This window comes from Lissotriton vulgaris, chromosome 2_1, assembly GCF_964263255.1.
Source record: "Lissotriton vulgaris chromosome 2_1, aLisVul1.2, whole genome shotgun sequence".
NCBI lineage: Eukaryota > Metazoa > Chordata > Amphibia > Caudata > Salamandridae > Lissotriton > Lissotriton vulgaris.
In genome coordinates this window covers 1,016,168,709-1,016,185,689 of record NC_141687.1, presented here as the reverse complement: position 1 = coordinate 1,016,185,689, position 16,981 = coordinate 1,016,168,709, and the positions used below count along the sequence as shown (strand labels likewise).

At 46.8% G+C, this 16,981-nt stretch overlaps 1 protein-coding gene across 4 annotated transcripts in view; it reads right to left on the bottom strand.

The window, feature by feature from the left end:
- LOC147731545 (dipeptidyl peptidase 4-like) overlaps positions 1 to 16,981 on the bottom strand; it is a 688,588-nt gene that overhangs the window by 354,969 nt on the left and 316,638 nt on the right. For all 4 annotated transcript variants that reach the window (XM_086956608.1, XM_086956609.1, XM_086956611.1 and 1 more), the window contains 2 exons: positions 9,164 to 9,258; positions 9,002 to 9,076 (listed from right to left, as the gene is read on the bottom strand). In XM_086956608.1, the coding sequence (XP_086812734.1) occupies positions 9,002 to 9,076; positions 9,164 to 9,258 (170 nt within the window). The remainder of the gene's footprint in view (positions 1 to 9,001; positions 9,077 to 9,163; positions 9,259 to 16,981) is intronic.

Here is a 16,981-nt window from a genome sequence, read left to right as displayed (position 1 = left end):
AGGTAAATTGGTGAATCAGTGGGTGTATGAGTGTATGATTAGATGATTCAATGGGTGCATGACTAACTGTATAAGTGAATGATTAGATGTCTCAGTGAATGCATGGGTGACTGACTGGTTGTGTGAATGTCTGTATCTCTTTTTAAGTTGGTGTCAAAATGGCTCAATGGGTATGTGCGTGGGTACATGAATTTTTGTATGGGTGAGTGATTGGTGGTCTGAGAACCTCTATGGGTAGCTGAATCTCTGTGTGGATGGGTGATGAGTAAGTAGGTGGGTCAGTGGCTGTATGGGTTAGTGAGTGTGTGTGGGGCTGTATGGGTGAGTGGGTGTGTTTATGGCTGTGTCAGTGAGTAAGTGCATGTGTCACTGGTATATGGGTGTGATGAGGTATATGAGGGACTGAATGGGTGAGTGAGTGAATGTGAGAGTGGCTGTATGGGTGAGTGTATGTTTGTGTCAGTGACTGTATTGGTGAATGAGTCTGCATTAGTATCTGTGTGAGTAAGTGAGTGTGTGAGTGTGTGTGTGTAACTATATGGGTGAGTAAGTAATTGTACGAGTAGCTTTATGTGTGACTGACTCAATGTGTGAGTGGCTATATGAGTATATGAGTGGATATGTCAGTGGCTGTATTAGTGAGTGAGTGGGTGTATGAATAGCTGTATGGGTGAGTGAGTGTATGTGTGTGTTAATTTAAGACTCAGTTAATGGCAGTGTAATTACTGGCATGTGTGTGTGAATGGGTTTGGCAATGGTAGTGTGGTAGTTGAAGTGGGTGTATGAGAGGTTATATCGGTGTGGGTGGGTTCCACAGAGATTCTCTGGATGATGTAATCAGTGATGTCATCAGTGATGTCATTTGAGATGTCATCAGCAATGTTATCAGTGATGTCACTGACCATGTCTTGAGTGATGTAATATGTGAGGTCATAAGCAGTGCATTGCAGTGGCTTGAGTTATAGTTAGCTCACTAACTGCAACAGCTGAATTTTTCTGATTTTTTACGAGTGACACTTGAGCTACTATTACGTCTCTGTATCTTTGTTTTTTTCAGTGTAATTCTAAGGTTCTTTTAATTCCATTTCTTAATTATAACATCCCTGTGACCTTTATTTTTTTCTGTGAAATTCTAAAGTTTTTTAAATGCTAATTCCTAACTATTTGTCACGATCGCGGGGTTCGCGAACTACAAATCCCGGCATGCTCTGGAATAGAACTACAGTTCCCGAGATCCTCCGCGACGCGCCGCATTCTCGTAAGGAACTTCTTTAAAGAGAATGGCGGCCGGGGATCGGTGTCGGGTATTCCTGTCCTGGTGCAATTTCTGATTCGGAGTTCTTCGGTCCTGGTGCGGTAAGGGTGCTTGCACCACAGTTCTTCGCAGCAGAACGCTGTTTGCTGCCTTTTGGTTCCTGTTTGTTTTGGGGGTTCGGCGATAACGGTGTTATCGTGTTACCGAAACTTTGCTTTGGGTGTTCTTTGGATGTGTCTCGGTTGGCATTTTCGGCCAACGGTGGTGGTTCTTTTAGGTGCTATTAGACATTGGATAGCATCTCTTGCGGTACTGGTTTCTTTGCTGTGTTTGGATGAAACCTTAGACCCAGCTAAGAATTATTAGTTGGTGTTGAGAACTTCAGGAGTTCCAGTGGAGCTTTGTGTGTGGCATATAAACTGTGTAGAAAGGCTATTTGCTTAACTTTGCTGTAGGTGTTAACTGTGTATTTGACTCTTCAATTAACAGGGGTTCTGGAGGTGTAGGCTACACTTTTCCCCTGTGAGGTTTAGTGGAGTCAATTCTTAGTTACGCCGTATCAACCCCTACGTTGCCTCTACACATCTACAAGGCTTTATTCTTCTTTTACAGGTATAGCCCTTTATAGTACTTTCCGGAGCATTGTGATATTTAAAGCATAGGAATCTAGTCTTATGTATATGTTCTGTTTATGTCTTTCAGATCTCCCTCCCTGCTGTCCCCTTCCTTTCCTTCCCTGATCTGTTTTATTATCCCCTCACTTAATCCTGTCAACGCTCTGTGCCATTACGGCTATTCAGGCATTGGCTCGATTTAGAGGTGGGCTTACCAATCAACAAACCGATCCGGAGGACTAAATCATAACAGAATACCCGACCCACGAATTATTGTCCTCCCGGTCGGGTTGTGCTGGTATGGCCACTTTGGAGGATGTGATAGAGGCTCTGGGTACGCTGCAGTTAGAAGTAGCAGCGCCTCGGCTAGAGACTGCGGACTTAAGGGCACGTGTGGATGTTGTCCAACGCAATCCTTTTGATGCGGGGGCACGCCTCAGCCTCAGCCTGTGGTGGTGGAGATGCCAGTGTCAGTTCCTTTAGCTTCACCTGAGCGTTTTTCTGGGGATTCAGATAAAGTTCAGGTGTTCCTCACCCAGATAGCGTTACATTATTCCTGCAAACCTAGATCTTTTCCCACTAATCAGGCTAAGGTGACCTTTCTGATATCTTACCTGGCGGGCAATGCTGCACAGTGGGCGGTCCCGTTAGTAAATCGCAATGATCCTTTGTTACATGATTGGGAAGCATTTAAAACAGAATTCCTGAGAGTGTTTGACAGAAGGGCCGATTCCTATACAGCTGATAGAGAATTGTTGGAATTATGGCAAGGAAAAAAGGATCTGGTTACATACTTGAATGCGTTCAGGCGTCAAGTGACAGAGACCACACGGCCCGAAAATAAACAGGCATCTTTGTTTCATCAAGGTTTAAATGATGAACTTAAAGACCTAATAGCGCAAATTGATCCTCAGCCCACCACATGTGAAGGTTTGATTAATTTAGCCCTGCGTTTAGACCATCGTCTGGGTGAGAGGAAAGGGGACAATCGGAGGAAACCAGGGGTTGAGACACATGTCACCAAGGAAGGGAATCCGACTTCCTCGTCCGAGCCTATGGAGATAGGGGCAGTGAGATCAGCGTTGACACCAGCTGAAAGGGAATCGAGGCGTAAACAGGGCCTTTGTTTATATTGTGGAAAAAAGGGCCACTATGTGAGGGAATGCCCTGTGAAACCTAAAACAAACCGATTGCGGGGTAACCGAGTGGCCGCTGCAGATGCAGAAAAGGCGTCGGAAAACTAATTGACTCTGGGAAACAGGAAGGGGTTTCTTGGAGTCCAAAATATGTCCCTTCATTGAGTGGCAGAGCAAAGCAGGTGACGAATCATCTGTTTGTGTCCATAGTATTAATGCTGGCAGGGGAAGCAGTAGGAACATCGGCTATGGTGGATTCAGGGGCAACGGGCATGTTCATTGACATACAAGAGGCCCAATGCATGGGAATAGCTCTGGTGCAAAAAGAAAGGCCCGAAGAAGTTTATGCAGTGGATGGGAGGAAGCATAGCATGGGTCCCATTAGCTATGAAACAGAGGAAATTGAGGTGATATTAGAGGACACACACTCTGAGTTCCTTACTTTTGGTGTTAGCAGGGCTCCTCAATACGGTATCCTTTTTGGTTTGCCTTGGTTAGAGAAACATAACCCTAGTATAAATTGGGACACCAGAACCGTTCATATGGGTTCAGAGTTTTGTGTGCATCATTGTTTTCATGGAGCTATGAAACCTGCTCAAGCCTTATCTGGTGGGTCTTGTGTCGCTACAGCCGCAGAAAAATGCGTTCAGCCCCCGGCTGGGTATCAGTGTTTTGGCAAGGTGTTCAATGAAGAACAAGCAGAGGGGCTACCTCCGCATAGACAGTACGACTGCCAAATTGATCTGGTCCTGGGTGCGACTATCCCGTGTGGGCGGATCTATGCTTTAACGGAACCCGAAAACCAGCACCTACGAGAGTATCTGGACAAATTGTTCGATTTAGGCTTTATACGCCCATCCAAATCCCCAGCCGCCTCGCCTCTATTTTTCATTCCAAAAGCTAATGGAGAGCTGCGCGCGTGTGTTGACTTTCGAGAATTGAATGCCATTACTATTATGAACAGGTACCCTTTGCCCTTGATTAGTGTTTTACTGGAGCAGGTAAAAAAGGCCACTATTTTCACAAAACTTGATTTGAAGGGGGCGTATCATCTGGTCAGCATGCTTAGTGGGGATGAATGGAAGACAGCATTCAAGACCAGATACGGACTCTTTGAATACAGAGTAATGCCCTTCAGTCTCTGTAATGCCCCTGCGGCCTTTCAATATTTCCTAAATGACGTGTTCCGTGACATCTTGGACCAATATGTGATTGTCTATATAGACAATATTTTGGTCTATTCGGAATCGGAGGATTTGCACTGTCAACATGTAGCCGATGTGCTTACTATTTTACAGGCCAACCATCTGTACTGTAAAATCAGTAAGTGTGACTTTCATGTTCATGTTGTGGAGTTTTTGGGGGTAATGCGGATTCCGGAGGGTCAAGAGATGGCGGAAAGGAAGGTGGCAGCAGTAAGGAATTGGCTTGTTCCAAACAATGTTCGTGATGTACAGTGTTTCATAGGCTTTGCCAATTTCTATAGGCGTTTCATCAATCAGTTCTCTCGGTTGGTAGCGCCTCTAACTCAGCTGCTTAGGAAAGGGAAAGGATTCGTGTGGTCTAAGGAAGCATTTGTATCGGCTCCTGTGTTGTCCCATCCTGCCCCGGACAAGCCTTATATCGTGGAGGCAGATGCCTCGGAGGTGGCAATTGGGGCTATCTTATCTCAACGCCATACGGATACGGGTCAGTTACACCCGGTGGCGTATATGTCTCGTAAGCTGAATCCAGCAGAACTTAACTGTCACATCGCTGAAAAGGAGTTGCTGGCCATACGTGACTCTTTTCAGGAATGGCGGCACTTCCTCATGGGTGCTCGGCATGTGGTCACTGTTTATTCCGACCACAGGAATTTACAATTCATGTCTGCTGTGCGTCATCTGTCACCTAGACAGCTCAGGGGGATGATGTTTTTCTCTGGGTTCAATTTCATCATTACGTTCCGCCCTGGAGCTGACAATAGGAAGGCAGACGCTCTGACCCTCCAGTCGACATGTACCCCTTGTGTGGAGAAGGCTGAGGCAAGCATCGTGGCTCCGGATAGAGTGGTGTGTGTGTTGCAGCCTGATACCTTCTTGAGGGATGTCAGGAAAGGGGTGGACTTCTTCGTCTGGAAGACCTGGCTTGGTTGTCATCCGGAATGAAGGTTGCATGGGGGCCTGCCAATGTTTCGTAACAGGTTACTGGTGCCTACCTGGGCCTTGAGAAAGCAGGTCTATGTATGGTGCCATGAGTCACCTAGTGCAGGACATCTTGGTGTTGCCAAGACTCTGGAGCATGTACAGAGACAGTTTTGGTAGCCCTCTGTGAGGCCAGATGTTGGGCGCTGGGTGTCCGCCTGTGCTCAATGTGTGAGGATGAAATCAGGCCACGCCCGCCCGCAGGGGTTGTTGCAGCCTCTCCCTACTCCGACGATCCCCTGGGATCGGATATCGGTGGATTTCATCGTGGGTCTTCCAGCTGACAGGGGTTGTACGGCCATTATGGTGTGGGTCGATTATCTGTCGAAAATGGGGCATTTTGTGGCCTGTAAACAAGTACCTTCGGCGGGTCAGCTGGCTGTACTACTTATGGTCAACGTGGTGAGGTTACATGGTCTGCCAAGTGTCATTGTATCTGACAGAGGGTCACAGTTAACTGCTCATTTTTGGAAGAAATGCTGTTCTTCGTTGCATATAGACTCCGCCCTCTCCACCAGTTTTCACCCGCAAACCGATGGCCAGACCGAACGGTTAAACTAGACCCTTAAGCAGTATTTGAGATGCTATGTGGATAATGATAAGGAGAACTGGGTAGACTACTTGTGGCTGTCAGAGGTGGCTTACAACAATGCCATGCACGGTTCCACCAAGAACACCCCATTCTATTGTTTGTATGGCAGACACCCTCGTGTTCTTCCCTTTGTGCAGCTGAAAACGGACTCCCTGCTTCCAGGGGTGGCTCATAGGGTGGCCCATATTAAGGAGACTCTGGTTAAAGCGCAGGAACAGCTGCAGGCTGTGAAACTCAAGTACAAGGCTGCTGCTGATAAACACCGGAGGAAAGGTCCGCTGTACTGTGCAGGGGATGAGGTGTGGTTGTCCACTAGGAATATGCGTTTCAGAAAACACAGTGTGTTCAACCCTAGATACATTGGGCCATATAAGGTGCTGAAACGTGTGAACCCGGTGGCAGTGAAACTAAAACTCCCTACCCATCTCCGCATCCATCCGGTGTTTCATGTCTCTTTGTTGAAACCTTCATTATCCAAGGGCCAACATCGTCCTACCCCCGTGCTGGTGCAGGGTGAGATAGAGTATGTGGTTCGTCGGAGGAGTAAATTGTGGTATCTGGTGTCATGGAAGGGGTACGGGCCGGAGGAGAACTCGTGGGAACCTGCTCTAGGTGTTCATGCTCCCAAGTTGTTGTCTGCTTTTCATCGGAGATGTCCCGCGAAGCCTGGCCCAAGACCCCGCAGTTGAGAGAGGGATGTACTGCCACGATCGCGGGGTTCACGAACTACATTTCCCGGCATGCTCCGGAATAGAACTACAGTTCCCGAGATCCTCCGGGACGTGCTGCATTCTCGCGAGGAATTTCTTTAAAGAGAATGGCGGCCGGGGATCGGTGTCGGGTATTCCTGTCCTGGTGCAGTTTCTGATTCGGAGTTCTTCGGTCCTGGTGCGGTAAGGGTGCTTGCACCATAGTTCTTCGCAGCAGAACGATGTTAGCTGCCTTTTGGTTCCTGTTTGTTTTGGGGGTTCAGCGATAACGGTGTTATCGTGTTACCGGAACTTTGCTTTGGGTGTTCTTTGGATGTGTCTCGGTTGGCATTTTCGGACAACGGTGGTGGTTCTTTTAGGTGCTATTAGACATTGGATAGCATCTCTTGCGGTACTGGTTTCTTTGCTGTGTTTGGATGAAACCTTAGACCTAGCTATGAATTATTAGTTGGTGTTGAGAACTTCAGGAGTTCCAGTGGAGCTTTGTGTGTGGCATATAAACTGTGTGGAAAGGCTATTTGCTTAACTTTGCTGTAGGTGTTAACTGTGTATTTGACTCTTCTATTAACAGGGGTTCTTGAGGTGTAGGCTACACTCTTCCCCTGTGAGGTTTAGTGGAGTCAATTCTTAGTTACACTGTATCAACCCCTACGTTGCCTCTACACATCTACAAGGCTTTATTCTTCTTTTACAGGTATAGGCCTTTATAGTACTTTCCGGAGCATTGTGAAATTTAAAGCATAGGAATCTAGTCTTATGTATATGTTCTGTTTATGTCTTTCAGATCTCCCTCCCTGTTGTCCCCTTCCTTTCCTTCCCTGATCTGTTTTATTATCCCCTCACTTAATCCTGTCAACGCTCTGTGCCATTACGGCTATTCAGGCATTGGCTCGATTTAGAGGTGGGCTTACCAATCAACAAACCGATCCTGAGGACTAAATCATAACACTATTTCACCCTGTGACCTTAGTTTTTTTTTCAGTGATTTTCTATTTTTTTAAACTAGTAGTTGAGTTTGCAGAGTGGTGGAGAAAGGAGGCTGGGCCTCCAATCTGCTCTCCGAAATCCAGCAGTGTAGGACTTTCAGGAAGTCCCTGGAGGGCTTCTTGGCCCCTAAGGACCCATCTCCAAAGCAGAAGTGCAACTTGCACCACGTTTGCAGAGTGGTGGAGAGAGGGGGCGTGGTCTTTGAAGACCTCTTTGAAATCTTGCTGAGTGGGACTTATTGGAGAAAACACGAGGGGTAGTTGGCCTCCAATTACATCCTTGGGAGCCAGCTACCACTCCTGGTACCTCCAGTAAGTTCCACACAGCAGGATTGCTGAGACTTGATAGGAGACCATGCCCTCTTCCTCTACCACACTGCAAACACACTTCCTGGCGCACTACTAGAAGGGGAATGAAGTTCCCTTGGATATTGCGAGTTCTTGGGGGCCACCTACCCCTCCTGTTACCTCCAGAAAGTCCCGCACCGCAGGTTTGCAGAAAGGATTTTGGTGGCCATGCTCCCTTTCTTTACCACTCTGCAAGCCTGGCTCCTGGTGCACTACTCAGTGAGGGATGACGTCCCCTTGGCTCTTGAGGGTCCTTGGGGGGGGGCAACTAGCCCTCCTCTTTCCTCAAGTAAGACGCACACAGCTGATTTGTTGAAAGGTCCTCAGAGGCCACACACCCTATCTCCACCACTCTACAAACATGCCTTCTGGTACACTGCTGCTTGGGGTAGGAAGTCCACTTTAGTCCTTAGGCCCTCAGGACGCAAGGGGGACATCATCCCCATTAGCAGCGCATTTAGAGACTCGTTTTCAGAGTGTTTTGAAAAGGGGGCATGGCATCCAACCACCTCCCAACAATCCCACTGTGTGTGGGGCTTACTCGAGGTAATAGGAGGTCTTGTTGGCCCCTAAGAACCCTCAGCAGCCAAGGAGAGTTCATCCCCCACCTAGCAACATGCCAGGAGGCATTTGCAGAGTGATGGAGAAAAAGGGGCGTGATTCTTTTTACACAGGGGTGCCCTGGATCATTTTGGGCCCCGGGGATCCCATCCCCCAGAGCCCGACCTTTCTTTTTCAGGGCCCCCTTACCTGTGCCAATTTTGACCCTGGGCCCTAATCCGCCGGGGCCTGCCCTTTCTTTCATTCGTCTATTTTTGACATGGGATGGCTGAATTTGGCCTCAGGGACCCTAACCCCTCGGGTCGGGCCTTCAAATATTTGTTTAACCGAGGGAAAGAGAGACTATGTGCCCCCCTCGCCGGTTCGATGTCAGCCCCAGGGACCCCACCCCCAGGGCCTGGCCACAGTGTTGGGGACCACGGGGGAGCCTGCATGCCCCCGTGGTCCCTGCCAGCTCCCCACCTCCTGCGGGAGCCAGCATTGCTTTGAGACTCAGAGAGCTGCTGTCATGCAGAAGAAAGAAAACAAACAAAGAAGAGTCATTTTACCAAAATGTACCTTTCATAGGGATGCGAAATGAGGAAAGGTTATTGGATGATAAATACATGTATATTACCTTTTCATAGTTGTATCTAAGTAGCGCAAATTTTAGGTCAGCAGATAGTGAAAAATAGGTTGCATTGGAGCTGTCCTGTTGATAAAAATTAGAGAATATTTTCAGTGGATGTATTACATTTTTGTATGTACAAGTCAGAAGGCATATATAAAAAAATCATACCACTGTGGTGTTCTTCAGAATCACAGTAGTGGTATCAGTTTCCACATTGATTCGGACTATATCTTTCTCTCTTGTGGTGTAGATATACTCATTCTCTGCAGAAAGGAAAGAAACACAATCATGCAATTATCTGTTGAGTTTATATTTTTTCTCTTGAACATACAGGATTGGAGAATACTGAATTGGGGTGCCCTGGGCTGTAACACACAAAGCATGAAGGCAGAAACTGGTGTGTTGAAAATGGGCACATATATTGTGTTCAAAGACACTTGCTGAAGTAGGACCCACAACATATAGTTATGTAAAGAAATTATATTCAGGCAGGACTAGCGGAACAAAATTATAAGTTCGTTTTTTTTTTTACGTGGGTCGGAAGCCTGGGTTCTCAATTTACTATGGTTATTTGAGTGGCACAAAGTGACACCAAGTAGCACAATGCAACGCAAATGTTACGCACCATTTTGGAAGCCTGTAGTCATAGCACAGAATTGAGCAGTGTAAGACAAGTGCATACACTACCTTTAATAAATAACTCCTGGATGCCAGGGGTTAGGTGCAGGTAGTATTACCGATTTGTGACTACTACTGTAACTCTATAGTTCTGTGTAATATTTGTGTAGGCTTTTTCATTTTCACGCAATAACCACTTTACACATGTGAGGACATTTACCAGTGAAAAGTGTTAATGCACACTTTTTATGCATACCATATATGTGAAATATTTGTTTTGAAGCACAACGTTTTAAGTATCCATAGTAACCTTGAAAATAATAACCCTTTTCAAAGCAGCCAAAATCTCCAATTCACATTCCATGAGAAAGCATCCGATAATCAGATGGAAAAAACTATTTCTGTGTTTTTCCTCACAAAATGTTAATCTTTGGTAATTCCCTGCCACCTAGGCCCCCTTCCCTCCCCCTCAATTTCCACAATGGAGAAATATTAGTAATAGTAATTCCAGGATGAAGAAGTAATGGGGGTTTTAAACAATTGTAATTGTAATCAATGTAACCAATTATAATGAGGCCTCACTAAGGAGCACTCATACTTCACCTGTGACCAATCTGCAAACCGCTATCGAAGATAAACTAAGGTGCCAAAACACCATTTTGGAGGGTCACTGAATGAAACAGTCGTTATGACAGAGTCTTTTTCCTAGTGACCACTGTGCTAAACTCGGAGTATAGAGTTCCATTATGGGCCTTAGGCACTTGCCACTGGGCGAAGCATGGGTTGTGTCTCTGGCAGCCACTGGTAGCGGCGGTGAGTGGTCCAAAGATGCCGAGCACAGAAATCCACAGAACCGAATCTTGGTGGATCGCTCTACTTAGATGGGAAAGGAGTGGTAGGACAGCTAACAGACTGCTGGACTGTCTCAGGGAAACAGTTAAAAGAAGGGGGAGGATCCACCAGGACTTCAGTTGTGCCATGGCCAGAGAGACTCTCCCGGGCTCGGTGAGTGACGAATGACATTTGGGGTGACTGACAAGGCCTGCAGGGCATAACGGCAAACTAAGGGGCAACTGGCCTAGGTAAGGAGAGTGGTGCCAGGATTGGTGGTGGAGAAACAGAAGACTGAAACAGAATAATAATGTGCAGCAGATGGGACTTCAGGGCGGCAATATTTGGAGGAATTTCTGCGTGTCCCTCAAGGACCTGTTTGTAATCTTGGACCCCACGGATCTGCAGACTCATTAGAAGGGGGGCTAATTAAGGAGTAGAAATGGCCACTGCATGTGCACATTCCTGGGAGAGACTAGAGCATAGTCAAACCCACACAAGAGGAGCTTCAGGGACTATTAGTCCAAGGATTCCCAGTGCTGCCCCATGAGGGCTGAGGGAGCAAGGTGGGGCCACTTTGACAAGCCAAGCCTGGTCTTTGCCCATCCTTAGGCTTAGCTTACACCTTGGCGGCTCGTCTGGGAACTTTGTAGTGCTTATCTATACTACTATTATAAAGAGAGAACTTGCACCTTTGGGCAAGGTAATCTCGGGAACCACAGCGCCAATCTACACACCCAAGACATCTTAGAAAACCTCAGGGCAAGCAGAAGGACATAGGCTACATAAAAATAAAAAATAAACGTTGTTTAAAATATTAATACATTTAAAAAAGTAGTCCCTTGCAACTAGCGCCGGCCGCGACGTCTGCGTGAGGGGAGGAGCGGCGTTCACCAGAACCAGGAAGAGCAGACGACATGAGCGACGTCTGCGTGAGGGGAGGAGCGGCGTTCACCAGAACCAGGAAGAGCGGAGGACAACAGCGCCGGTAGGAGCTGCGGAGCGGCGAGAACCAGAGGAGCAGTGGCAGGGCTGGGAGGAGCAGCAGGAAGCGGAGGAGCAGTGAGAGGTACGTGGCTGGAGATGTTGCTGGGGCGGGAGGCGGGAGGGAGTCGGCGGGTGCACCGCGCGGGCTGCATCGGATGTTGCTGGAGTCGAGGCGGGAGGCGGGGCGGGAGGGAGTCGGCGGGTGCACCGCTCGACAACATGCTGCCCCAGCCACCTTCTGCCCCGGGGTAAAAATGCAGCCCCCAGCCCCCTTCTGCCCCAGGCAACGCTGGGGCGGGCTGCTAGTTTATTTATACACCCCTCTTCCTTAGTTATTGTGCAGCGAGTGAAGTGGCAGCTAGTCCGTGATATTGTATGCCTGGGTTCTGACTACTGAAAGAGTGTGAGGTTACAACGTGGGCAAATTCAGGTTGGGGATACCTAATTCAAACAAAGCCTGATTCAACAGAGCGGAGACCGGGGGCGAGTCGGACAGGCGCTGATCACCTGAGCGGTATGTAGGGCTCCCACTGCGGCCCCCGCTGCCACCCGCTGTCGCCCGCCGAGACTCTTGCCCCCCCCTTCCCCCTTGCTGACCACGCTGTTTAGCCGGTGCCTGACTTTAAGATGGCGCCCTGGGGGACACGCTTTCTCTGACCGGCAGACACAGGCTCCGGGAACACGAACACGAACGCAGAGGATAGTGCCCTGGTGGACTCTGGAGGACTTTTCTCGTTGGACTAGACCCTCCCTCCATACCCTGCATCCTACCCACCCTTCATCTATGCTGTGAATGCTGCTGTTTGTTCGGACAGTTTTCGCTGGACTCTAGCCCTTCCCTCCAGACCCTTGCATCCCACCCACCCCTCCTCTATGCTGGTACTAGTGTAGTGTTTGCAGTGGTCCTTTGTACTCTCTACCACCCCTATATATTACCCTTAGAGTGTTTCCAGTCACATCCCTCCTGTCAGGATAGAAGACAACTCTAACGACTAGTATCCTATGTGATTATTAGACTGTATCCATGTGTATCCCCTCCCTGTGTTTAGAACTATAGCTTTAACGACTAATCGCCTGTGGAACTGTTGGAATATAGCCAGGTGTTCCCCTTCCCCCGTGTGAAGAGATAACCCTACTCACTAGAGCAAAAAGAAATGTGTTCCTGAAATGTGAAACGTAACTGATTCTATGTAAAGTGCCTTGTAAAGGGGCAGCTGACATTCCAGGAGCCTAGTCCCGACAGCTCGACGACTTCGGAGGGTTGGAAGAGGTCCCCCGCTACACGGCAGAGGAGGGCACTGGACATCGAATGCTGTCTTATGTAAAGCGCACTGATAACCTAATCGGTTCAAGATCGCGCTATAGAAAACTCTAAATAAATAAATAAATAAATAAATAAAGCCAAAAACTCAACTCTGGGCGGCTTTATTGATCCGCAAAGAGAGTTATTGACAAAGAAATACAGCTTGGAGAAGGGAAGCTCTCCCCTCTACTGTTGTTAGCCATGAACTTTCACTATCTACTGGCCACAGTGACCTGCTCACCCAACTAGGTGGGACTAGTTCGGAATTTGCCCTAACACTTCAACTTCCTCAAATTACCTGCCGCTAATGATACCTATCCAGCTTCCTGCGGCCAGATCACCCCGTGCAAAATGCAAAGAACATGTGAAACAGTCAAGATTGGTGGATGCTGTTGTGGACCAATCAGCGTTACAATCCTGTGGCCCTCTCCTCTGACCCGTCCTCAATTTATGATGATACCAATGAATTTCCTATTCAGATGTTTGGGAGTTTTAACTCCATCTTGACTGTCTGACTCCGTCAGCTGCTTGACCTTTTAGAGGCCATCCAAAATAAAGAAATTGAGGTCATGGGGTCGAGGCCAATGGCACGTCACAGGGGGAACCCAATATTTATTTTTCTACCACCTCAACACAGACTCTCCCTCTATTGCCAATAATAGAGTTTCCCAACATTCATGTGCGTTCTCTCCTCAACTGCAATCTATACTGATATCTGGGACTCCCTTATCTCTATCGTGCTCCAGCTGCCCTAGCAATCTCAACCCCCTCCCTGCCCCTCTGTTGGCTGTCTAAATATGCCAGCCTTGGATCGTGTAAAAGGCAATACTTCATTCAGTGTGCCATTTACCACCTACTACTTTGCCTTATGTTGCTTTTCTGCCCAAGGTTCCTAGACTGCCAGCCGAGGCGACCAGGAGTACTGAACAGTTAATGAATTGGCTACATTCCAATGTCTTTCCAACATTCGGAGTAAAGCCCGATTGCCTTCAGACATACTGTTCGTTTGCCGAGTGGGATGAGTGGGACCCATGGAAAAGGAATATGTGGGCGGATGTATTATTGTCAATTTTGCTAAACCGTTTGTTCCAGGAGAATTGATTCAGTCATCCAATTTGGGTCTCACCCGAGGAAGTCGAGTCAAGGTATATTTATATAGGTATCTGGTAAGAGGTCAGGGGCTTCAAGAGAGCTAACTACTCCTGTGATGTACAGACTTCCTCCACACCTGTGCCCACCAATTGTTTTTCTATCTTGGTTGGGAAGTGCAGCAATGATTGACACAAGAGCTCAACTGCATTTTCTTTACTACACCACCGGCGTTACTACCACTTATAAGGTGACAGCAATCCCTTCTAATAATGAAGTGCTTGCGGAGTAAGAGAAGTGCTTTCTAACTACCCATCAGTACACTCCGGCTTGGCCAAAAGGGTTAAGTTCTTGAGCTGGAATAAGCAGGGCTTGCTGTCAAACTTCGAATGAAGAACTGGGTGGAATATATTACTCCTATAATATAGTTATGCTGCAGAAGATTTAGGTCCTAAATCTGTTTTTCTGTCCCTGCCTTGCCCTTCATGTCCAGGAGAGCCCGTGCAGGGTTAGCAGTTTGATTTAAAATTACCTTTGATTCTGCTTTATTGCCCATTCCCACACATTCTGGACTAATCCATGCATTTCAAGTGAAATGGTCCAATTTTTTTTGTGTTTTTCTAATGAATTGTTTTAATGACATTCTGAATTTTGTATCTCTCTTTGATTTTATTGGTGAGCACGAGCACAGCCCTAACAACAGAAATATTGTATTAATCTTGCCAGCGATTTGAATGAAAAACATATTTCTGCCTGATTCCTTGGATAGCCACGTTGGTCCTACTGACGGTAGAGGAATGATATTGTATCCCTATCTGCTCAAGATTGACCTTCCTAAAACATTGAAATGAGTAGCACCTTAATGGCTATCAATTGCCACTTTTAACGGGGGTCGAGAGTGCATACATCAATAATCTTCTAATTGTTGTATAATCTTTATTCGACAGAAAATGTCATAAAAGCTGTAGAAAACCATTTTTAAAAGAGAAGTACAAACAAAACAAATATTACGTACAACAAGATGAAACTTGTATGAGCAGACAATACAACACGATGGTCTATTAAACCCTTGGCACAAAAATACAATTGTCACTTTCGATTAATTAAACGTTGGTACACCAGATAAAAAATATACATCATGTGCAATAAAAAACAAGATAAAACTAGGTAACATTTCATCTTAATAAAAACCTTTCTGGTATTAAAGTTAATTGTTAATTTGCTGAAGAATTTTGAACTTTCTTGAAATAACAGCGGAGATTAACAAATAAAGTGCTTGTGCATGAGATCTAGGGCCAGATATAGGTGGCCAAATACCGGTCGGTAACGGCCGATTTCGACCGTTACCAACCGGTATTTGGAGTTTGAGATGTAGGGCCCTTAAATATTACTGATTCGGTAAATTTACCGAATCGGTAAATCTAGATGTAGGTGGCACTGAAAACAGTGCCACAGGCCCTTAAGAATTTGTTATTTACCACGAAATAATATTTTGTGGTAAATAACGAATTCCAGTGTACATGCACATCTGTGCATGTACACCTGTGCCATGTGGCACACATACATGCCCTAAGGGCATGTATATGTGTCACATGGCACACAAGCCAGAATCAGGGGTGCAACAGGGTGTCAAGGTGACACCTTGTCCCCCTTGACAATTCGGTAATTTTACCTAATCTGTATTTACCGATTCGGTAATTGCCATTGATTCCTATGGGTCTCAAGGCCCATAGGAATCAATGGCAATTACCGAATCGGTAAATACCGATTCGGTAATTACCGAATCATACCGATCGGTAAAAATTACTGAATATTTTCCTACATCTTATTTACCGAATCTAGAATACCGAATCGCTAAAATTCAGTATTCTAGAGTCGGTAAATGAGATTTACTTACATCGGGCCCTTACTTTTGTAACTTGGCCAAACAGTCTAAAAGTCGTGACACAATTTTGTCGCAGCCTCATTCAAATTGGGGCTGTGCCATTCTTTAGAGAGCTTTCCATCAGATAGGCCATGCCTGGCCAAGAAACTTTGCCATGCAACAAGGAAAAAGAAGTCTGGGATAGGACCAAGGATGCACAGGGCTGTATGGTAATCCTGTGTGCCCAGTTGCTTGCAAATCGGTTTTAGCCAAAAAGCCCACGAGGTGTTGTATGACGGGCAGGCGGACATCACATGGGCAATGCTTTCTATATGGGCTCTGCAGCATGAACAATATTTTAATGTCTCATTGCGTGAAATCCATTTTGCAGTTATCTCGCGAACAGGGAGAGTTCCAAACCTAAAATGTATATACAATATCCAGTCCCTGGGTACCTGGATTAAGACTAAAACGGGCTTGAGACATCTAATTTGTTTGTGTGAATAAAATTCTGTTGTTAGTCTGTCAACATTGGGTTTACGGCTTTCCCATTGGTCCCCCCATTCCCAGTAGTCGTTTGAGCTTGTTTCTCCTTGGGGGTTCCTGCCTTTCCCAGTGAGCTTGAAGCCCTATAGCTGTCAGCATTTTTCTAACATTAGAAGTCCAGTCAATTTTGTGGCCAGTGTCTAGGCGAATGATCCCAGTAAGAGCTTCAGCATAGGGGAGAAGCTCCGGGGTCCGCCTAATGCAGGCCCAGAAGAGCAGTGGGCGTAACCTAGCTACATCTCCAATCGACCGCCTGCCCATATCCAACAATAAAGGGGCAAGAGGGACGTTTTTAGATAACATCAGCAGATCTCTAAGAAATGTATGCTCGGATCTACAGAGGTCATCGAGCTTGTCAAATCCCCAAACCTCTGCTGCGTAAAGAGAAGGGCTGACTGCTTCGGCATCGTAAACTTCAAGGGCAGGGGCTACCGGCCTAGAGTGTGAAAAGCAGTGTTCTTTGCCTAGCGCTCCAGCCACTTGTTTATGTCCCACCAGCGTCTTTGCTAAGTGGGGCCTCCATGACATTTTGTTGAAGAGTCTGACACCTAAATATTCAAAGGTGTCTACCCTTTCCAGGGATGTCCCACCCAGCAGAGGGCTACTCCTATATGAATTGTGAAATTAACCCCTCCCATGCTCATGACGAGCTCAGCTCGTCATGAGCCACGGTTCCCGTTTGCTCATGATGAGCTGAGCTTGTCATGGCCGTTAGAACGTTCACACGTGAGGCTAATTCCCCTGCTGT